General features: G+C 37.0%; 1 protein-coding gene across 2 annotated transcripts; it reads right to left on the bottom strand.

The window, feature by feature from the left end:
• Positions 1–477: 477 nt before the first annotated feature.
• Positions 478–22,505, bottom strand: si:ch211-113g11.6 (Sema and PSI domain-containing protein). Of its 2 annotated transcripts, none has more exons than XM_007249758.4 (14): positions 22,186–22,505; positions 18,229–18,368; positions 17,753–17,815; positions 16,188–16,283; positions 14,524–14,629; positions 14,243–14,350; positions 8,024–8,163; positions 7,737–7,912; positions 6,068–6,176; positions 5,573–5,774; positions 4,985–5,100; positions 4,541–4,713; positions 3,863–3,918; positions 478–2,413 (listed from the first exon to the last, which is right to left on the bottom strand). In XM_007249758.4, exons 1-14 carry the CDS (start codon positions 22,262–22,264, stop codon positions 2,067–2,069), a joined length of 1,911 nt encoding a protein of 636 aa, XP_007249820.3. In that variant the 5' UTR covers positions 22,265–22,505; the 3' UTR covers positions 478–2,066. The 2 variants fall into 2 exon arrangements, with proteins under 2 accessions (XP_007249820.3, XP_007249819.3); XM_007249757.4 differs by having other exon boundaries at positions 478–2,416; positions 22,186–22,504.
• Positions 22,506–25,199: the final 2,694 nt, after the last annotated feature.

Genomic DNA, 25,199 nt, shown 5'->3' with positions numbered 1-25,199 from the left:
GGAAGGTCTCCAATGGCTTGGGTGTGGGACCTACTGCAATGAAGCAATGAAGGTCAACACACATTTGGCACTGTTGTGCAAGACCTCTCTCTGTCTGTTAAAATAAGAAGTGATATGAAAAACTGAACAATTTTAATGTACCAAGAGAACCTAAACACAATCTGCAAGAATTCTTTAGTTCAACTCCACCAATTAAATTACAGCAGAAATTCCACATCTACATTAAATACAAGACATCTCAGTGTGAAAAAGTGTAATGTCCAAAAAAATCCAATTTGATTTGAATTGTGATGAGGTTTTATAATCAACTTGTATTCACTTTTAGGTGGCAGTGGATAATAGAGCAGTCCATAAACATCTTGTTCAATGATTAACCAAAACAAACAGGTAATAACTTGTGCTTCTGTGAAATAAGTAGTAGAAATAAGTTTAGATTTGCGATATTTTTGTAAAAATGCACTGAAAATACCAGTAAAATGTTTTTTTATTACTTTTATTAACATTGGGCCAGTTTAACATAAGGATTTTCATCCATGTCGGCTGTGGTTGTTGAAATATGTAAAAAAAAAAAGAGGAGTTTGGTTAGACTGAGGTGGGGGGTGTATGTGCAAAAAGCTTTTTTTTTTCACAAACAATCAAAATAATACATTATTTTGATAAACATTAACAGCAAAAATGTCTACCATTAAAAATAGAAATAACTGACAGCAATCAACACACAGTACATATTGTTCATATTAGTAATTAATACTTTAAATATTATTGTGTTGACTATTTGCTCTGAAATACAGTGAGTTGAAATGAACAAATGAGGTTAAAGACAAACGTAACTGGCACATAACTGGCATATGGGGTCAGTTGCACTGGGAGATTTTGATCTGGGAATAAGACAATATGGGATGCTCCAATTAAAAAAATCCCATAATGAATGATTGACTGTCTCTTTATCTTTCTCTAACATTCTCTCTTTCTCTCTATCCATCTACCTCTCTTTCTCTCTGTTTGAGCAGAAATGTAACATTAAGACAGGTTCCAGTGTAAAAAAAAAATATGATAAAAAAAACTCTCTTAAGGATTAAATGATGTACACTCTGAACACAGCTCACAATTACTTTAAAACCATCAGGACCACTTTCCATTTACGTAGGCAGCAATGGTGGAGATCAGCATATGCAGAGCATTAGCAATATAAGTAAGATTAAGAACAAGCTTATTTTCACAGCAACTACAAAATGCAAGTCTACAGTTAGTCTATTCAAGCTTATTTGGCCGTCATTTCACATGTTTTAAAATGTGACACTTTTCATTTGGAAAAATGTAACCACACAAGAGCACACGAGTATGAAACACTACAGGCCTCTGCAATCATAAAGGAATACACAGTTGGCCTTGTTTGAAGTGATGGCATTTTTACACAGTGACACGTTTGTATGAAACGTCTGCCCGTACGGTTTCTTTCCAGCCAATGGCCAGCAAAAAGCTAACACATTGAAAATAAGACCCAACACAATGCTATAAGCCAAGTCAGATTCTGCAGCTTACGCTCAAATGGTGAATTGTGCTTAGGGAGAGGTCCCATACATGTTCTTAAGGCTTTAAAACTGTAATTACCTCAGTATGTGAAAAAAACAATTTTTTTACAGGATATTTTGCAGGTTACAGCATTACGTCAGTTTCAGATGTCCATCAATTTTTCTTGAGCATATACTGTAAGTAGTGAAAAATATTGGCCTGGATCTTAGTTTGTAGGCTAGGTTCGCAAAGTAGTAACATTTAAAAAGCATAATGTTATTTGGTGATAATCCTCTATGTTAGATAGGTAATTATATGTTTTCCCCAAAAATTCTTTTTTTATATATATATATAATGCATCATTTGGCAAATAGGTCACATTAAGGTGTTTTCTATGCTTTTTGGTGAATCGCAAACAAAAGCACAGTAAAGGTTGCACTGAGATCTGACGTTTTCCTGCACAGTATTATGCGCTCATGCTCTGCGAACCTAACCTTGGTACCAACCCTCCCCCCCCATTATCCCCAGTAGGATCCTGAGCTGGCAGGGTGGGCCTACTGGAGCCATAAGCCAGCCACTGCCAGCAGCACTGATAAGAGCAGCGTGGAGGCCGGGGAAACAGGCAGGGTTCCTCCATTAATCACCAGCCTATACGATACCACTTCCTGTTTCAGGCCGCTCTCCAGTGCCATGCAGCGGAACACGCCCTCCTTCAGAGGCAGTTCGGGGGTCGGGGCCAACACACAGGACGACCCGGTGATGGTGCAGGGGTAGCGCTTCACACAGTTGTCCTTCTCCCACACATAGGTGGCGTGGTACGAGTGAACAGGGCAAGGCAGAAAGACCGGCCCATCTTTCGACATCTGTACCTCCTTAGGAACCGTGCTGCGTGCCTTTGTAGCTGCTGTGCAACAAAGAGGGTTTAAATAAACCAGTAAAAAAAAATTTATCACTTGTTGAGATGTGAACAAGGGCATTTGTAAACTGCTTCATTGCATAGAATGATTTTGCATTCATTCTTTTGCAAGTATTCAGCACACAGTGTGTATTATAAATCAATTGAAATTTGCTTAAAGTAAAGGTAATTGAGCAATGTGTAGTTATTTGTATTTTTTGTATAAGCCTGCTCTTATGTTCTGCTGTAAGAAACAGCAAAAATGGTTAAAGGTCAGATGATTTAATTACCTAAAAGCAGAACATATTTTTTTTCTCCATCTTAATAAATGTTAATTTATTCAGTATTTGGTGTAATACTTTTTTTTTTAACTTTGAAGTAAAGTTAAAAACTTTAATTACAAAAAAAAACCTTTAAAGTAAAGCTGTTTCCTTATGATAACTCATACTTTTAAAAAAAGCCTTTACTTTCTTATATACATTTTTTTTATTTTTACTCTTCGTAGCCTCTATTAAACATTCTTTATGACTCTGTATGTGTGTGTAATACTTATATGATGAAGTGGTGATGTTGCAAGCACATTCAATTAGTTTAATTACAATTTTTATTTACATATTCACTACAATAATTAGGCCCAGCAGAAAATGTTTAATGCCCCAAAAATATATAAATATTTCCTAATATTTTTTAAGCAATAAAAGAGGGCAGTTTGACCTCTTTCAAATGTTTTAGTATTTAAAGATTAACAAATGATGTAGTTGCTATTCATAAATTCCCAAATCATTAAACACTTTAAACATCTGGTTCCTTGTTCTCCCCTGCTGTGAACAGTTCTGACTGAGTAGGTTTCTATAGATTGCTGTTTTTCACATCCAACTGCTCTAAATGTCTTTGTTTACAATGTAACGCTTTAATCATACAGCAAGGTTATAAAATCAATGGCGTTCCATTTTAACCGCCAGAGGCAATGACTGCTGGATTTAGGTGCACCCAAATGACTCTATTTAAACTGAAGTCTTTAGACATTAAAGAATCTTTCATTTAATCACTTTCACTCTGCATTAAATTTTAATAATACAGGCAAAAAAGGAAACAGATTTTAATTATTACTGAATAATAAATCTGACAAAAAGCTCTGGAGTTCATTTTTTTTGTTAGAATTTTGAGCTGAATTTGCTGATCACCTCTGAGAGCATAAATCATCAGCGCACATTACGTGACCTGTTTTTGCCTAAAGCGAAATGCGTCATAGGAAATTTTGCATTGCAGGAAAACTGCACTGCTTAAAGGCAGACTGCTATATTTACAGGATGTAAGGTGAAGAGGGCACACAGACTAATGTGTGTACATAAGTTTGCCAGCAAACAATTTTGAAAGTCGAAACTAAGTTTAATTTAAAATGTGCAAACTCATGATTTATTATTCCTTTTTATTTTTTATTTTTGCAGTACTCACCAGCTGCATGCCCACAGACAGAGTCGTTGGACTGGTCAAGGCTCTGTATGAATCCTCTGCATGAAAAGACAACAGTAACATGAATGTATTAAAAATGGCACAGCAATACACTGTATTTCTTTTAGTCTATTGCTACTGTTAACTGAGAACTGATAGCTTTAAGAAATGAGCTTTTCTTAATTGAGCACTTCCTATGAATAACCTTAGGTCAACCATTTCTCCCATCAGTTATTTCTTTACTGTGGTAAGTTACTTAATCTTATATGCCTTCAAGGCTAAAGACATCACATTTTATTTGTTAAAATAATATAAAAAGTTGATAAGAAATGGTTGATAAATGGTTATTAATTGGAAGGGCTCAAATAAAGCACTTAAGCTTTTAAGCATGTACAGCAAGTATCCAAAACTATAATTAAAATACTACTAATACTACTCCTCTGGATGAAATACACTGCCAACAACAGGGTAGGTGTGGGTTCTTTCTGGGAAGATTTACTACAAGAATGATTAAAGTTATTATCCTATTTTTTGTTTTTTTAAAAACCAAATACACATCACTGCAGTTTTGTCTTCTCAAGGAGAAAGCATATTGACTGATCAAACCCAAATAGACTCATCCATTCAGTAAAACATCCACTCATGCAGTGTTATCTAAATGCAAATTTAATAGATCTGCACCCTGTAGTGATGTTGTAGTTAGCTGGAATGGCTAGGCACTTCCTTTTGGCCCAGTCCCATCCACAGTATGGGTCTCTGGAGAGGATGCACTCGCGGCAGCTGTGTCCGTAACGACTGCAGTCGGCTAACTGAAGACGCTGGATTTCCATGGCTGTACCCACGTACAGGTGACCCTGGAATAAAGCAAGATGGACAGGAGGTGAAAAAAGAGCCATCTGGAGCCACTGTTAAACATGGCCTGGGTATGATATCTGCATGATTCACCAGGTTGAAGCTAATGTTCCCACTCTGTCTCTCTGACAGCTCCTGGCTACAGTGCTCCAGTCCCACATCTAACCTCCAGTCTGGGTTCATCCTTCATAGGGTGAGTTTGACAGGGCTGGGTTTAAAATGGGTTTATGTCTGTGGGTCTTCATTTAAGGGGTGAACAGTGTGAGCATGTACCTTCTGTGAGTCGATAGCCATATTAATGATGGGGCCCTCGTTGTGGAAGAGAGAGTACTGAGAGATGATGAAAGCTTCTGCGTTAGTGTGCAGCACTTTTAGGACCTTCCCCTGCTCTGTAACAAATACAAAAGGCAGCAGAAACATTCTTAACAGCATTCTAGAAATAAAGGGGGGGTAGCTTATTCACTGCGCTTTCTACAATAGACAGTGGAGTAAAACGCAATAAAAGAAACATAAAAGAAGCCTATTCACATTGTTCCTTAGAGTTTTTTCCCTCATTTCTCTGGTATAAGCCATCCTGAATCTAATTAGCCTTCACTGTGTTTTGCTCCAAGGTTTCAAAAAAGACATTACACATTATCAGTGTCTGCAATAAAACCCTGTATTACTAAAATGGTTAAAAGTTTTACAAAGGAAGCAAAAAGCACTGCAAACATTTACTGCAATACAATTTTATTCAAGCAATTTTGGCTTATTTTGATTGATCCATTTATCATAATATGCTTAAATAATGTGAGGTGGATCTAGCACTACAAATCCACTGACTTTGAGCTCAATCTTTTCTCAGGAGACTTTCCCTCTCACCTGTACCCAGGTAGATAACGCTGTAGTGCTCATCATTGACGGCCAGCACAGTGTCCGCCACTACATGTGTGAAGTGGTCATCAGTGGGCAAGTCCAGGGGAGCACCTCCTACTGGCCAGATCACATCTTCGATCTCAGGGTGATCCTTGATCACTCCCAGTGTCTTTTGGTTCAGAGCTGCTGTATTATTCTTGGAGGCACACTGAGTAAAGAGAACCAGCAGATACAGCAGAATTTTAACAGATAAACTACTCTGAACCTGAATAAGATCAAATGTTAAGCATAATAAGCAATACAAATCCAGGCAGATATCATTCCTATAAGTATAACATAATATATTTTCACATTCATAAGGGCAATTAGCATTTAGTACTGACATTTTACACATTTTAAAACCCCTTACATATAAAAACACTTCATGTACATATACACATATATTTAAAATACATTTAAAGTGATTGTTAATATCAAAATAAACAATGTAAGGAGACGTACCGCTCCAGGTCGGTGTCCAATCAGTGGGCTGTTGTAGCCTTTCAGCTTAGACTTAGCAAAGGTCTGGTCAATTTCCTCAGTGGAATATGCACACACTACAGTAGTGCCCCTACATTACAGAAGTAGTGAATAAAAGAATAGATGAAATTAAGATTTTTTTTTTACATTTTGAATATTTCAAAACCTGATGCAGTGTTTTTACCATTAGAGTAAATTTAATCTAAAGCTTAAGTTTAAAGCATGTTCCTTTTTTTTAAATGCTATAAAATATGTACAGTAGTATTCACATCAGATATCTATAAAACAGAACTAAAGTTTCAGGCACCTGAAAGAAGTAAAAAAAAAAAAGTGCATTTTAATATAAAAAGATGTTTATCTGTTTTAATCACTGGTTATATCTCAAAAGAAACCATGGTGCAGTATGTGTCACAGACCCTTCAAAAGATGTGGAAATTTCCTTACAGCACTCTGTCCTTTACTTTAATTTCATGAAGCCCTTAAGTGACACATACTGATCATCCTGAGAGCATAACCACAGGATAGTGTGTGAATGAATGAGTGAGCATGTAACCTTATTTACAAAACTTAGGAGTGCTGGGTTAGGGCTGGAGATAAAACTAGCTTTTTTTTACCAATTCAAATGCGTTAATTAAATGTTTTACGTTCCATAAAACTGTTCTGACCTGATTTATAGAGCAAAATATTAATAATAGATAGGAAAATGTTGTTTATCATGATTTTAACTAAATATTTACAGTTATTTGCCCACAATAAGAAAGAATTTGTATCAGTCCAACAGAGAAGGTCTTTTAGGGGTTCTGCTCTCCCTATCCTTGACTCACAGTGTTTGCCAGTGTGAGCATCTGTTAGCTGATATAACTGAATTATTGGCAGTTAGTGCGTTTCTTCAAACACATCCAGCTGTCCAATGACAATGTGTTAGCAGCAGATAAAAAAAAGAAGCATTTGGCTCAGAGGAAGCGGGTAGCCTTCACTCTTCACTCTTTCAGTGTGTGATGGGAAGTCCTTGCTAGCTGTTGGGAATTAAAAATGAATAAACAGGGGAGAAAATTGGGAAAAGATCTAAGAAAATGACGATGGGTTTCCTGAAGCATCGTCACATAAGATTCTCAAGAATTTTAATGCCAGATACGATAATCTTATCACTACGATGCTTCGGGAATATACAATACATTTTAATTGTCTCACAAAGACAGTAACAGATAGCTGGATAGAAATTTAGAACTTGATCCCGAAGGAAATTGCAGTGGTGCAATCCCAGTGGTGACCAAAGTTTTGCATAGCACTATATTCTATATTATACACTAATCATGACAAAGGTCATGGGATAGATGTATGTAAGTGTAACTTGATCACGTATGTATCGGGAATAGGATTTCAAAGACATTAGGACCCAGAAATTGCAGAAATTGCATCCACATTTAATGCAGAAGGCCCCACACACATGCAGGATTCTTTAGCTTCAATTGGGACATGGCAAAAGTCATGGGACATGATACTATCTCCTTTTCAATGACATGATGTGTTATGTCAGTGTATGATCCTCAGTTTTTGCAATCTTGAATATTTTGCACAATATTATATCCAGAATATCATGAAAAGACAATACTTATATCTTGAATTTCAGAGATGCATTACTGCCACTCACCACACATTGGAGAAGAGTCCATACATGACTCCAGTTCGATGCTGGGATATCAGCACGAATGCTCGTCTGATGTTGTTGTACTGCTGAGGAGTGCTGGCTGTTCCACACATCACCCGAGCCTTCAGGAATGTGGTCCACGAGTCAGGCAGTATACTCTTTATGCCTCCCTCATCATTCTGGATCACACACACAAACAGAATTCAGACTTAATTATGCACTTCTTTTAGCTGGAAAATATCTCAATCCACTTATTAAACACAAGCAAAGACACTACTACACTTGGCTACCATGCAGATTCGTCCGATCCGCGCTCGATATGGTTCTTCATCCAAGCTGGCTGTCTTGTTGAGCTCGCTGAAGAAAAAGTAGATCTCCTCATTGTATTTCTGTTCTGCAGGAATGACTACAGCCCCAGCAAACTGAGGATCTAACAAAGAGAGAGAAAGAGAGACAGCAAAAAAGCTCTTACTGTTCCTGTATCCTCAAGTACCAAGCACTGCTTTGATCTGTCTCTGATGTTATATATAAGCTTATTTAAACTGGTATTGTAGGTGTATATGTTGGGGTTTAAAGACAGAACGCTCTCTGAGATCGCAGCCAATCTCTACTGTGGGTAATGAGCTAAAGAAAATAAGCTAAACTGAAAGTCTATTTACTGCACTGTGCTTTCAAAGTGCATACAGCTTAATGCTCGCTGAAGGTCATTTTGTTCCTGTACTGATCTTAGGCGAAATAAAGGACAAGAGCACTCACAAATAAGTGGGGTTACCACAGGCGAGGACAAGCTCGAAATCTGTGCAATTTATACAAATGAACAATTTGGCACTCAAAGAAAGAAACGTAGGAGAACAGCCAAAGATAATATCCTGCATGTCTATGCAACATTCTGTCCTTCTCTGCCGTAGCCTTTTGATGATAAGATCAGAACCTGCAGCTTCTTGCTTATAATCATATCATTATCATTAATATGATGTCTCATCTATACTGTAATGTACTGTAATGTACTTACTGTACTGCTAGACACTCTATTGTGTGGCTTTCATTTGTGAACTCACTTCAGTTATTCATATATTTATACATTGATTATTATTGATTATTTATACATTGACATTATCTCTTATTTGTGCCTACTTGTAAAATTATCATTGATCGGCCTTTTTGCCTATTTGCATTCATATTATTGATATTTATTCATTTTTAAATAACGTTTTTGTGTTAGTCTATGTATATTTATGTGTGGATAGTCTGGACTCTAACTGTGTTGTTTTGTATTGGTTGCTACTGGTTGTGAAATTAAGCATCTGTCTGTCTAGCTTCATTTGGAGATAAACCCTAATTTAAGGCCTGCCCCATGCCACATTACAGTGCCATCAAGATTGAAAGTTTCTTCCAGTTAAAATGTGTATATCAAATCAAATTTACATCTCTGGAAAAGAATAAGAGACCATTTAAAAATGATGAGTTTCTTTGATTTTACCTAATTAAAAACCTCTGGAATATAATCAAGATGAAGATGGATGATCACAAGCCATTTAACCAAGCTGAACTGCTTGAATTCCACTCCAAAAGCAGTGTGTAAGAATGGTGGAGGAGAACAAAATGTGATTTAAAAACCAGGATTATTCCACCAAATATTAATTTCGGAACTCTTAAAACTTTATGAATATGAACTTGTTTTCTGAAAGCTCTGCATCTGTTTTTGTTATTTCAGCCATTTCGTTATTTTAGCCATTTACTGAAAATAAATGCCATAAATGACAATATTTTTGGATACTTGGAATTTGAGAAAAATGTTGTCCATAGTTTATAGCATAAAACATGTTAATTTTACTCAAACATATACATACAGTTGTGGTCAAAAGTTTACATACACTTGTAAAAAAACATAATGTTATGGCTGTCTTGAGTTTTCAATAAGTTCTACAACTCTTATTTTTCTGTGATAGAGTGATCGGAACACATACATGTTTGTCACAAAAAACAGTCATAAAATTTGGTTCTTTCATAAATTTATTATGGGTCTGCTGAAAATGTCACCAAATCTGCTGGGTCAAAAATATACATACAGCAACATTAGTATTTGGTTACATGTCCCTTGGCCATTTTCACGGCAACTAGGCGCTTTTGGTAGCCATCCACAAGCTCCTGGCAAGCTTCAGGTCGAATGTTTGACCACTCTTCTTGACAGAATTGGTGCAGTTCAGCTAAATGTGGTTTTCTTGCATGAACCCGTTTCTTTAGCACTGTCCACATGTTCTCAATGGGGTTTAAGTCAGGACTTTGGGAAGGCCATTCTAAAACCTTAATTATAGCCTGGTTTAGCCATTCCTTTACCACTTTTGATGTGTGTTTTGGGTCATTGTCTTGTTGGAACACCCAACTGCGCCCAAGACCCAACCTTCGGGCTGATGGTTTTAAGTTTTCCTGCAGAATTTGGAGGTAATCCTCCTTCTTCATTATCCCATTTACTTTCTGCAAAGAACCAGTTCCACTGGCAGCAAAACATCCCCAGAGCATAATACTACCACCACCATGCTTGACAGTAGGCATGGTGTTCCTGGGATTAAAGGCCTCACCTTTTCTCCTCCAAACATATTGCTGGGTGTTGTGGCCAAACAGCTCAATTTTTGTTTCGTCTGACCAGAGAACTTTCCTCCAGAAGGTTTTATCTTTGTCCATGTGATCAGCAGCAAACTTCAGCCGAGTCTTAAGGTGCCTTTTCTGGAGCAAGGGCTTCTTTCTTGCACGGCAGCCTCTCAGTCCATGGCGATGTAAAACACGCTTGACTGTGGAGACTGACACCTGTGTTCCATCAGCTTCCAAATCCTTGCAGACCTGCTTCTTGGTGATTCTTGGTTGACTCTTGACCATCCTGACCAATCTCCTCTCGGCAGCATGTGATAGCTTGCGTTTTCTTCCTGATCGTGGCAGTGACACAACTGTTCCATGCACTTTATACTTGCGTATAATTGTCTGCACAGTTGCTCTTGGGACCTGTAGCTGCTTTGAAATGGCTCCAAGTGACTTCCCTGACTTGTTCAAGTCAATAATTCGCTTTTTCAGATCCACACTGAGTTCCTTTGACTTTCCCATTGTAGCTTTTGTAGCTGAGTCTAATCACTGGGTCAAATGAGCCCTATTTAAATGGGCTCATGAGAAGTCAACAGCTGTAGTCAATCAGAATCACTTACAAGAAGTGAAGAGGCCATGTCATGAAGCTAATTTGATTGACACAACTCGCTACATCACCAAAATTGACAAATTTTGTTGCTGTATGTATATTTTTGACCCAGCAGATTTGGTGACATTTTCAGCAGACCCATAATAAATTTATGAAAGAACCAAATTTTATGACTGTTTTTTGTGACAAACATGTATGTGTTCCGATCACTCTATCACAGAAAAATAAGAGTTGTAGAACTTATTGAAAACTCAAGACAGCCATAACATTATGTTTTTTTACAAGTGTATGTAAACTTTTGACCACAACTGTATAAATAGCAAAATCAGAGAAACTGATTCAGAAGCTGAAGTGGTCTCTTATTTTTTTTTTCAGAGCTGTATATATCGATTGTTTTTACAGCTGATGTTATTAGCTACATACAACACAGAACTCAGTAAAGAACAGAGGTAAGGATAAACTCTCTCTTGTATTAAGTTTTTAATACAATCCTCCTCTGGTCAGACAACCTATAAATCAATATTAAAAAGTCATTATACATCCACATATGTCTAATATATTATCTGAATAGCCAACTCAGCAGTGGAGGCAGTTAGACTAATTGTCAGGCAAGTGGCAGAAACTGGAAGGTGTGAAGCTGTAGTAATTTTGATATTTTCCCCACATCTATCCCTTTAGCTACAAATGGAACAGACATCAGCTTAAGTGTAATTGGAGCTGTTATCAGTGTAGAGAATTCTCTTGGTGAATCCCCTCTCACTAAAGAAGATAATAATGCTATTGACAGCGCCTCGTCTTACTCACAGGTGGGATTCTCTGTGCCTCATTACCAGGCCACCACAGCTCCCCGAAGCTTTTAAATGGTATTATCATCACGACTGTATTGATATATGCTTTCTTATAATAAGCGGAATAATAAGAAGCCATGCAGGAAAAATGATTATTTTTTTGTTATCCTTAAAACAGTCTTAACGAAATAATCCATAAAACAGCATGAATACAAATGATCTGTTTAGATATGCTTGATTGTCCAGCCCTGCATGGCGCAGAGGATTAGACTATTAGCCTCTCTTATCAGACTTTGTTGCATGGGATACGTCCAGTGCTGTGATATGTATATTTTAAGGTGTATGTATACGTTAGTGTTCTTATTGCAACACCACCACTACTACTACTACTACTACTACTATTAATAATAATAATAATAATAATAATAATAATAATAATAATAATAATAGTGACTTTTCTGCATTATGCTCCTCAGCACCCTGCTCTGTAAATACTATTACTAATTACTATTACTAATACCAATATTAATACTACTACTACTACTACTACTATTAAGAATAATAATAATAATAATAATAATAATAATAATAATAATGTGACTTTTCTGCATTATGCTCCTCAGCACCCTGCTTTGTATATACTATTACTAATAACTATTACTATTACCAATACCAATAATACTACTACTACTACTACTACTACTACTACGACTACTACTACTACTACTACTAATAATAATAATAATAATAGTGACTTTTCTGCATTATGCTCCTCAGCACCCTGCTCTGTAAATACTATTACTAATTACTATTACTAATACCAATATTAATACTGCTACTACTACTACTACTACTACTAATAATAATAATAATAATAATGTGACTTTTCTGCATTATGCTCCTCAGCACCCTGCTTTGTATATACTATTACTAATAACTATTACTATTACTAATACCAATACTACTACTACTACTACTACTAATAATAATAATAATAATAATAATAATAATAATAATAATAATAATAATAATAATAATAATAATAATGTGACTTTTCTGCATTATGCTCCTCAGCACCCTGCTCTGTAAACTGTATGTGGTTGCCTTATTACAACATAAATAAGATGCTCTCTATTCACTCCCAATCCATTCATTGCATATGCATATACATGTATATTACATATCTTCACTTTCCAATGAAAAACAAGTATCTCCATTTTTAACGATTTTTAGTTTTCTATATAATTTGAATAGACAAACTGTCCCTTACACTGTGGCAAAATTTCTTGATGAACGGACCAAAAATACTTTAAAATGAAATGCATTGACTTCTATTGAGTATCTACAGTATACTTTATCCATAAAGTGTGATAGAAAGCAGCAAGGCAATCTGTGAACAGCCAGCGTGGTTCACAGTATGCACAGTGTAACATTGGTCAGCACTGGTATGTAGCAACATCATCTGTCTTCAGGATAATAAAGCTATGTTCAATTCAATTTAGGTTAAAACTGAATTGGACTGACCTGTAACACTAAGATGCTTTTAGGAAACTGGGCCCTGGTGTGTAACATGATATGCTCTATGATATACGTTACGACTACTTTAAATCGCTTGTTGTAAAGGATCTATTCAGAAGTATCAATGAATAAGCTGCATTATGAATAAGAGGGAGATGAATATCAGCAAGAAAGATTTTATATTGCTCCTATCTGATAAGAGAGCTGTGTTATTTGTTCATGCATTGTTTTACAGGGCCTGACAAATTTACTCATCATTATTGGTCCCAGTGTGGGTACTTTTTGCAATGGCGGCATCCAATTACAATACCACGCTGGAGTCCAGTGAGCTCTTAAGAAGCACTTTTACTAAGGTTTATGAAAGCAGACTGTGTGGCTAGGTTGATTTTATACCACTGAGAAAACGGAGCTAAATTAGAGGTGGGCAATATGATGATATTTTATCATATTGTGATAATATATTTTTTAAACGTATCAACAAAATACTTTTTGATACATATCAAGGATAACATCAGTGCTAAAGGATCAACACTGAGCAACTGCAACGTTTAATACAAATAGTGTGATTAGAGATTTTTAAATGGAAGAATGATGGGAATAAAATCAGTCTACTGTATACTGAGTATTGGGATAATTAAAAAATTTAACTGTATTTTGAATAGAATTGATCTCTAATGATCTGTTGCTACTGATGTATTTGACTGTGTGTAATGGAATATTTTTTTACATTTCACCCAAGCCTAGGCTAAATAAACACCTGAATTCATTGATCCATACTTTTGTCTGTTTAGTGTAGACTTATGTTTGTTGCCATGTACAGTAGGTTCATGTAAATATCATATAGACTTCAGGATGCTTTGAGCTTTTTAGCTAAGCATCAGATAAAATACCATGTTCTGAATGAAACAGATGATGGTGATGATGGTACAACATAATTACTAAGAACATAAGAAAAGTTCCTGGAATTCTGGCTGGTATTAACATATCGTAATGTAATTGTAACACCTCAGCCCACTCACTTAGTAGCCATTTGCTCTCAGTCTTCAGCAGCTTGTTGGAGCTGTAGGTGCGACGGATAGAGCCGGTCTGCTTCCCCATTGCTGACAGAGCAGAATACAGGCTACCATCTGAGAGCGAGAGAGAGAGAGAACAAGCAAGATAAAGAGAAAGAGAGAGAGTTTATGCATCAGCACCTCTATAAGGAGAACATTCCTTCCTGCCTGATTCATCTAGATGATAATGCTTGACTTGGAAAACGTCTAATGAAGAGGCGTTAACACGTCTGCCCCACTGACTTTACCTGCTGCCAGACTGACAGAGCGCTGAGAGGGGAAAGGAGGGGAGATATCTGCGGCTGTCGTCCTCTGTCCATGATCAGGTATGGGCGTGAGAACAGTTTCATTGACCTGGTGGAAGCAAAGGTGTAAAAAGTAAATGTGATGATGCCATAACTATAACTATACTAAATGCTTATGCATTGTAGCATGATGATAACATGAAGCTCATTTCTATAAACAGAACCAATTCGCTGTTTGTCCATTTAGAAGGCGAATAAAATCCTCTGGACTAGTGTCTTTATATCTAACAGCATCTAATCTCACAGCACCTGCGCCACAAGCCACCATAAAACGTTATGATCATCCTGAAGGTGCTGCAGCCTCAGCGAAATAATGAGCTAAACCACCACTGAAGCTGCAGATGTAAGAACAGATGCACACAAGCCTCATTACCCTTTAGACTTTTCAGTGTGTCAGTGGAAATTTCTACCTTATGCTTTAGTCAAGGCTACTCATTATTCCTGTATACTGTCACAATATTTGATACTGAAAGGCAGAAATTCATTGTCGCTTAATTTGTTGGTCTTTCATATAGTTAATGATGTTACAAGGCTGCCCTCACAAACACTGCACTACACTGTATGCCATGCTGTCAGTTAAATTCAGAGCACAGCATGGTCATATCAAACAAGAAGGAACTGTTTCTTCTGAATTCATAAATATCATGTTTAAACCTCTTAGCTTCATCATTGTCAGCTCCTACCTTTTGACTAACTTTGCTGCACTGTGTCAATATGCATTAATAATTAATGTACACTACTGGTCAAAGGTTTTCAGTTTTTTCAGAAAACTGAAAGTGCTACTTTCTTACCATCTTTACTCGAATGCTCCTAGCACTAGAAGGGTGAAGACTAGCACATGTCTGTTCTGATATACGAGAAGTCATCAAGCCCCCAATTCTTTTTGAGCTGCCATCAATGCAGCATCACTTGGCAGCCAACACATTCAGCAGAAAGCAGAGGATCCTAACATCTGATCCATCAATCAACATCACAATGGGGGTGATTGCGGCGATAGAGAGGGCCATCTACTGAACCTGAGAGTGCATGGCAAAATGTACTATCTCAGACTCCAGCTGCTGATGGCGAGGCAGAATGATTCACAATTTGAACTTGAAATGCGATTCTCAGGCCACAGCGTGAATGTCTGTGTTAGAAGTAATAATCTATTCTTTTAAGAGCTGTAATCATATGAAAATATGTCTTTCCCTTTTTAAATGTCTTTTCTAGACATTTCGATAATAGTTCAGACTTGCAATGTTGTCTTAATACTGCGGTATGCAGAAGCACAGTCTGTTCCGATGCTTCACTTATACAGACAAAGGGTTTGCAAAGGGTATATTGTTTGCTAAATTTACCTCTATTGCTGCAACAGCTGCAAGTTGTTAGCAAATTATGTGTTTCCTACAAAGAGAAACAATCTACATATTTTCTCCATTTTTACTAATTTATTTCCTCTTGAATGCTCGGACAGGTTACTAAACATAAATAGATGTTTTAAACTCATTACACATTACAATTAACACCAATTCTCTTTTCCATGATGTCACCTTTTTGGATATATAATGTTTTGTCACAATAATATCACGTTCTCAAACACAGTAAGAGTGAAATATTCAGCAGCTTACCAGTAGCCAACATTTCGGAGAGCCTGCATTTGTCCCACACACCACAAAGGTGTCATTGACTTTCTCAATGACAGTGATGAAATTGTCACACTCGAGCTGCGCAAGGTGAAAGAAGACAGCAGAATAAGTATCATGCATGTGTATCTAATACCTGAACTGTGCACGTCAAACATTATCTCAGTTTTTCACAGCTTTTAGTCTTTGATATGATGTGAATCTGTCAGTTGTTTTTTACATTGTGTCCAAAAGTCATGATAAATGAATAATGGATTTCTGTACGACAGTGCCAGTATGTCAGGACTGCAAATAAGAAAAGTTACTAAATTCTAAAGCTGTTGTGCAGTCTTTCCTTTGCATATTTGCATCTTTTTTGTGACCAATTTTTTTTATTAGTTTTGATACCATTATTAATTTTACAATAATTCAACATCATAAAAAAACAAACAGCAAACAAACCCACCCTCCCCATCCCCCTTCACCCTTTCTCCCCCTTACCGCCACATATCTTTGAATCTTTTGTTCAACTGATTATATAAATTTGATATTCACAAGAGTCTAAGCCATTAACCTTAAAACATAACCTCATTCAGTCTGCTGTGATGATGAGTGATGTGCCGCTCGTCACACATGACTATTTCTGTAGATTTAGAATGAGGCCACTGTGCTCTGCTCTCTGCTCCAACTGGCCCTTGTGGTGAGAAGCTGAGTCTATATATACACAGAGTGGCTGTTCAGATCATACTGTAAGCTTGTGCACCTGAGGAATCTTATTGTAGATTAGACTGGAGAACTCTAGACACTAAGAAATTATTCATGTGTCATGTTTTTAGTTTTTCAGTACAAGCAACACGGAAATTGCCGGACAACTTTCAAGCTGCGTGACTGTAAATTACTACTGTTACTGAATTTACAGTTTTGTTTGGTATAAATGTGTAATAGTACATGTATTTATACCATGGCAGTTATACATACACAAGATGTACAATTAGGGTAAATGCGTAAATTTTACAAGTAAAACAGCCCCTGGAGATCTTAATTGCAGTATTGCAGTGGTTATTGTAGATTTGTTTGTCCCCTCCCTCCTCGCTCCCTCATACACATAGCCTTGTTTTATCTCTCTTTATTATTTATCTCTTACTGTTCTTACTGTTCTTTAGTTTGAAATGAATGGAGCTAAGAATATGTCACTATTTTTGTGTGTGTGTGTTTGTGTTTGTGTAAAAAAATACCCTAACATGGTATCGAAAACACTTCACTGCTTATTTAACACAATGTTACTTGTATATCCACCTTAGAGGATACACTTGCTGTACACTAGATAAAGCAAACTTTAACTTTTAACAATTATGTTAAATTCAATCTGAATTAGTCTTATGTTTAAGTTTTTCCACCAATGTACCATACATATACATGCTTATGTGTGTACATGTTTTTGTTTTTTCAGAAAAATCACAGCATTTTTGTTAGTTTTTTTACTCCAGTGTAGCAAGGTAGCACTTTTTTGTTTTCCCAAAAGCAAAAGCTGTTTAGATGCACCACAACAATCAAACAATTTTTTTTCTTACCTGTAGAGGTATTGATCTGGAAAGGCAGCTCTGTCTAGCACTTTCATCAGGCACTACTGGTATCTATGTGTGGATCAATAACATACAGTGATGTTAGTTTCACATTTCTCTCCTCTATCATTCAAAGTTTTGACAGAAATGTGTAACTGTCTTATAGAAACCATCCTCGTGAAATTGTATGGTATCTAGGACTACAGGAGACTTAGTAAGTCCTTTGAAAAGATGTGTTCAGAAAATCCACTTCAGGTTCTAAACCTTCAACATTGAAGTTGTTTCTCCCTGAAAAGCTCTTTAAGGATCAAAGATTGTTCTTCTGGCTTTGGTTTGTCCACTAAAGAATTCACTATAGATCATCAGTGATCATTACTTATCATGACTGAAGTCTTTAGTCAGTGCTATTTAATGTGACAGAAGTGTTTCATTCGCTGCTGAGAGCAGACTGGTGTTAGTTTTAGGTTACCATATCAGGTCCATACCATTGTGTCTTGCACTTCTTTATGGGTGAATGAGATCATATAGATGACTGCTCGGCCCCCCACATACAGAACATCGCTACCCTGCTGGTGGTACACCGTCATGTAGTTCTCTGGTTTCATGAAGTGAAACCTTGCTGGCTCTGAAAGGCAGATCACAGAGGGGCAACACACATACTGTAAAACATGGTGGATGAAATTTGCTTAAACTAAATGTATACATAATTTCTTTTTTAATATACTTTAAGGATTAATACTGTAGATATGTACATGAAAGTAACAAAATTAGCATCATTACTTCATATAGGTACAAATAAAGTAATGGTTAACTCAGGTACTTAAAGGTGTGCTTAATGGTTAGCTGAGTATATTAAATGAGCTTAATGCACTGGCGTACTGAAAATGTTGTGCGGGTTAAATGCACAACTCTACACACCCTCAGTAACATAATGTCACATTCACCTGGCACCCACTCTCAAGCCTTGCCTGATAATTCACACCGCCATGTCATGACCTTGCTGACCAGTTTTCACTTTCATTCAGAAGATAAAACCATCTGTAGTTGTTGGTGTTCCCAAGCCATCCTCTAAGGTAACACTCCATGAACAGTAATAGCAATACAGCTATCCCATGAATGTCACTGTACTACATAAACTAGATTTACACAGTAAATCATACAACATGTTTGGACACTCACGGTGTTAATTTAACACTGGCAAACTTAAGAGTTAGAGGTACTAATTAGACCTTTTTCATGACTAAATTAATGTACTGAAAATGAAAATTTAATTAATACACATTAAAGTAATGCGAATGATGTGCCCTTAATAGTACCACTCCACTGATAACAGTAAAATGCAATTAATTTAATTTAATTTAATTAAGGTATGAAGCATATCAGCCAAATGGAGAGTCAAGGTTGTTCAAATGTATGTAGTTTTCACCAAACACTTTAATCAATAAAGCATGATCATAGACATTACACTTTAATAGATAGTATAACATTGGGTTAGTAATAATAACAGTCTACTATATTTTATTACAAAGAGTGTAAAAGAATATAAAGTATAAAAGAGTATAAAAACCTGTTTGATTGGATAATGAGCAGGAAATTAATAATAAATTAAAATCACTGTACTATGCATGAAAGAGCATTTAAATAGCAGAATAGCAGAATGTAGCCACTGCTGTGTGTCAAAATATTATAAATACTGTGTATCTTGAAAATATCTTGTGATATAATAGTATTGTAGCATTGTGATATAATATCCCAGATATAATATCTAATGTACTCCTAGATGTATATAATATCCCAAACATTCCAGCTTAATCAGCACATAGTTACATACACCAAGGGTACAAAGGGATGGCTTTTATACTGTTTATATCCATGTCGGAATTGTATCGTATTGACCGAAATTAAGAAATATATCATGATAAAGATTTTTGCAATATATATTTTTTTAGCCCTTCCAGTCTAAATGATTGAAATGTAAAAACTATTAACATTGAAGGTTTATATATCTAAATCTCATATCTCGATTTGGCTTTATTTGCATGGTAAATCAGTGACTTTAGTAAGCAAAGCATTCATGAACTGTGTAGCATATACAGCCGACACAGAGAATGATATAACTCCATCACTGCTATACATATAAATATATCAAACACAATTTGCAGCTACACAAATGATGTTAGGATGTCTAGTGCAACCTCTTTAGGCATATTAGAGGACTCCATTTGACATGGAGAAATCACACTGCCTTACTATGAGCATGCTGCTGGCCAGAGCTCAGCCTTAATCCTAAGCCTTGCCATAATTTAAGTAACACTTTATGATCTATTTACATACTGCAATGATGTGATTTTGGGTATGTTATCTAAACCAATGTTTAGAGAGAAACGATTCATTGTGTGAACCTTATCTGACACAGCATGATATACTGTAATCCCATCAAAGCTACATTATATACGGATGTATCAAACGCGATTTGTGACCATCAGATCAGTCAGTCGCTATGTACTGTATAGTAGAGCTCAATACAAATTCATCAACAGGTGCTTGTTATCAAACACCCCAAGCCTTAGCAACTCCAGCGCATCCTCCTCACGATTATGGCGGACTCGATTTTCAGAAGAGATTCTGTGTATTTTTTTCTGTTCAATAATCTATCGTGAAAAATATTCCCTCATCAGATGGCTGTGTGTGTGTTCGTGTGTCTCGCCCTTCCTTTGTGAACCCACAAAGACGTGCTTTGAATTGAGGACGCGCCTCCATTTGGCCGAGATAAAACAGATCGATACTCTCTCCATGGTGCTGAAACGACCGCTATACCGATACAAACCGCGCGGACGTTTGAGCGTTTTGGGGCACAAAGCGGCGCACGCATTCTATTAGGCGAGTTTTTGAACTGGGTATAAGTAAAATACGAATGTGGAGGCTCTAAAAAAATGAATGATGATGATACGGGTGTATATATCTACATATTTATCATTATCTTATCGCCACTGCCTGACTGTGGCTCAGTCGTCCTGTTGTAAGCACAGTGTTGGGGCGTGCATAGAATAAATAAGTGCATGAACTGGATTATGTGGAATTTTCCATGGGCTATTTTGCAGCTATGTGTGTTCTTTTATTTATTTATTTTTTGTTCGCGTGCGCGCGCGTTTTCTACGAGGTCGCGTGCGTTTTCTGCTCAGATCTTCGGAAAGCCTCAGCTAGCCTATATGCTGCAATGGCATCATCTCCAGTATTATTAGCTCGTACCTGCAATGCAGTTCTGCAGCTTTTGGACACTTTGGTCGTGCAAGCGCGGGTTAACGATAGCGTGTATAGCGTTGTTTTTTTACGTGTTGTTTTTCTGTATCTGTTTTCCAAGCTGTATAGAGCATTAGCCTTATTTATAACTGGACTGGAGAAAAGTGTGCGGGAGAAAAGTATGCACTCCCATCCATTCCACTCCATGCTGTTTTTGCCAAAAGCTTTGGGCGAGTGTGTCTTTGGAGCAGAATCTGGAGATAACTGTTTTTTAGAAAAACAGAGGCAGTTATCCAAAGACAATTTACCAACTGGTAAGCAACAACGGACATATGTCAAGATGGCGTTGCCATGATACCAATCCATAAATATCGACCCAATATCTATGTTTGACCACTCTCATCTATAACAGTGACACCGGGCAGCATCAGCAGCAGCATCCTGTTGGGTTTCTTGAGGAAATCAGACGCAGTGTCTGCGGTATTCAGCCTCCCCGACTCTTCTGTGTTGATTAGTTTAGTGCACTAGCTTAAGGCTACATGAATATTTCATAGGGTGACGTTTTATATTGGATAATAAAAGCCTATTATTCTGACTGCTGCATGGCGACCACAGCGGCACAAGCAAAGAAAGGGAAATAGTTGAATAAATAAGTAAATAAATAAAACATAGCGTAAATGATTTGCATTAAGATGATCCGCATGTGCTTGTGTGCTCTGATAAAATCAATCAATGACAAAATCCCACAATCTCCACTTCTACAAAACAACTCTATCCAAACCATTCATGGACAGACTGTTAATTAGTAAGGCACGCACGCGTTCTGCTTCATAAAGTGGGGATTAAGTGCAATATATATATATATATATATATATATATATATATATATATATATATATATATATATAGCCTATCCTGAATTATGTGGTCAAGTATCTGTATTCTCATTTTTCAACAAAAGCTTCAAAGGCTCTTTATTTATTAACTAAATGTAAGAAATATACTCTAAACCAAGCGCATTTTACCCATTTTTTATTCCACTTACATTGTTTCAAAGCAGCAGCATTACCATTAGTCAGTTAACAAGGCGTTTCTGTCCGTCCACCTTTGTAAATACAAGACAGATTTTTTCCCCATAATTTATTAAGATGACGTATTGTTATCTTAGCTAAACAGCGCTTAAAAACTCAAGCTCCGCTTACCTTGGACTGTAAATTTCAGTCGAGGGGATTTTTCAGCCAGAACTACAGAAAACAGGGTGGTCAGAAGAATCCGGTTCATGATTCTGGGAGCTTTTTAAAAAACACAGTCGATCCTGCAGCTAGAAAAAACACGAGCGACCTCCAAACCGCGAACCCCAAATCCACGAATCCTTCCTCCAAAGGCAGCAGGCTGGGGTTATCTATGGTTTAATACGCAGCTTTGGTCTCTGTGCTAGTCTAAGTCCTTCTGTCCCCCACCATCTCTCTGAGAGGAAGTCGAGGTGATGGGCTAGCTGTACGTCACACTCCCCGAAGGAGAGAGGAGGGTTGAGAGAGATGTTCAGGCTTAAAACAATCCATCAACTTCATACCAGCTGACTTTTAGAACACATCCTGTTTAAATAGCCTGCTTTTCTACTAAAGGCATTGTGCTTATTGCTCTATGCTATACTGGTGTACCCTATACTGAAATGTTATTTTTTTTAACTTGCAGATGCAGTTCAGTCAATGAGGTGTGAATATAAACAGTCGATCAGTTTGGTTTACTGTGAAATTGTGAAAATCTAGATAAAATATCTCAATTGTAACAAGGCAGAAATAAAAAAAAATGACTAGAATAAAGATTTTCTGCCAATGTGAATGTTCTTCACACCTATACATCTCTTTTGTGAAAACGAGTTTAGAAAATCTAAATTTTACTGGTAGCTTTGACCAAATGGTCTTTGATGGTCAATGTGGGCAACCAGCTCTGTCCATCTGGATAACCAACCTTATCTTGCTGGCTAAACAGTTCGGTCTTGGTCTTGCTGATCAACTAGCTTGATCTGACTGCCAGCTGGTTAAACAGCTTGGTCATGATTGTCATGCTGGTCAATCAACGTGGTGATGCTGGTTATGATGTTTGGCCATGCAGGTTCATGCAATTCAACCTGCTTGGTTATGCTGCTTAGCCAGCTTGATCTCGTTGGTCATACTGGTCATGCTCTGTCTTGTTGGTCAAGCTGGTCATCCAATTCTGTCTTGCTGGTCATGCTACTCAACCAGTTTATTAATGCTGGTCATGCTGCTTAAATCAACTTGATCTTGCTGGTCATCTAGTTAAAGCACTTGGTCTTGTCAACTGGTTAGACAGCTTGGTCATGCTTGTCATGCTGGTTAATCAACGTGGTAATGCTGGTTATAATGTTTGGCCAGCATGGTCATGATGTTCATGCTAATCAAACAGCTTGATCTTTCTGGTCAACATGGCAAACTATCTTAAATGACTAAAAAACATGTTTTTTTCCAAATCAGTCCAAATCAGTAAAGCTACATGTTTTACTGTATTATTTTACTGCATACAGTTGAATTCAGATAAATGGTTAACACTGGTTATCAATGTTAAATCTTATGTATACAAATGGCATTAAAAAGGTGAGTTTCAGCATAGCATGACTGAGGAAATGTTAAAAGTTAAACTTCCTCCACAATTTTACAGTTATCTGAAAAAAGAAATCTGTAAGAAAGTTTTCTTTTGGGTAGTATTTTGCCTTGCAGCACTGTGCACCTCTCCACCATGCAGGTACTTTTACAAACTATTTTATTTTTTTATGGCAAAGCTTCATCTTTTTCTGTGATGCAGCTTTCAGAAGCCTTAAACACCTCAGGCATCTGGTTCCACTGCTCTGCGTCTCCACTGCTGTGAAAAAGTCTGACTCTGTAAAAGAGCATTTCCACATCAACCACTCTGCATTCCTTCACATCGTAATGATATAAAATGGTTGAATTCCCCTTGAGAGTTAGCAGTCTGCTGTTCCTGAAATGTTGAGCTTGTCCTAGTGCGGTACAGTAATATGGGGTATGTGTCCAATGTGTCAATCAATGTGTCAGATGTGTCAAAATTACATTTGCCTATACAACATTTATGCAGACACCCCTGAATAACTCACAGTTAGTGAATTCTGATACCGTACTTTGACTTTATTGCTCACACTGGTGTGCAGTTACACACATCAGGTTTGTTTAATCTGCATTTAAAAGCACTATTGATAGAATGGGATCTTAGGTCACCCTTAGGTCACCCTGCCCACTGACAAATGACAGATAGAGGGGTATAAAGCTCCCTAGCTTCCTATTACTATAAGAGATAGAGGACGCTTGAATACCTTTGGGACAACATGGAGTGGGGTTTGTGATCCAGAACAAATTGTCCAATATCAATCCCTGATCTCCTTAGTGCTGTTGTGGCAGAGTACAATCAGATTTTCACAGAAATGTTTGAACGTTCAAGGTAAAATCTCGAGTGGAATAAAGTTTTGTTACTACAGCAAAAGGGGGGAAACCTACTTGTGTTTTTAAGCCTTTGATGTACAGTGTACACTGACATGCCACATGTCAAGTCACAGTAATTAGTACTGTGTCCCATGACTTTTGGCATGTCCCAAAAATGTTGCACCAGGAGGATACCTGTGTGAGCCTCCTGCATTAAATGTACATGTGATTTCTACCAGAGTCACTGGTTTGTTCACATGGAAAATTCTAGCCAGATACTCCCAGTCACAATCATTACCACTTACTGCACTGTCCACTGTAGGTGGTAATGCTTTCAATGACATAATTAAATGTCCACAGAACTTTGAAAATGGAATCTCCTATCCATCTGGCACCCTCCATGCTGTGCCTTGCATCTACTCAACAACAATTTGATTCACCTTGCCATGAGCACACTGGCCAGTGTTCAACCATAATCACAAGGAATCATCTCACAACCTATACAGTTATGGGGTTTCCCAAGCTGTACCCTGATGTATCATTTCATGACCAATTTTCATACTGCTATTCCATGAATTTTGGTATGTCAGTGCACAATATGTCCCTCTGTGTGACCAGTGGTTTAAAAGTTAAAAATATATATATATACACTACAGTATTCAGAATATATACATAAACATGAATGGCACAAAATGTTGTTAACGTCTACTGTTTTTTGATATTGAAATTCAAGATGCTGCATCCCACATAATGTGGTATGTGTT

This window comes from Astyanax mexicanus, chromosome 6, assembly GCF_023375975.1.
Source record: "Astyanax mexicanus isolate ESR-SI-001 chromosome 6, AstMex3_surface, whole genome shotgun sequence".
Lineage (NCBI taxonomy): Eukaryota > Metazoa > Chordata > Actinopteri > Characiformes > Acestrorhamphidae > Astyanax > Astyanax mexicanus.
Note: the sequence above shows the minus strand (reverse complement) of the source record. Positions and strands in the feature narration are given on the sequence as shown.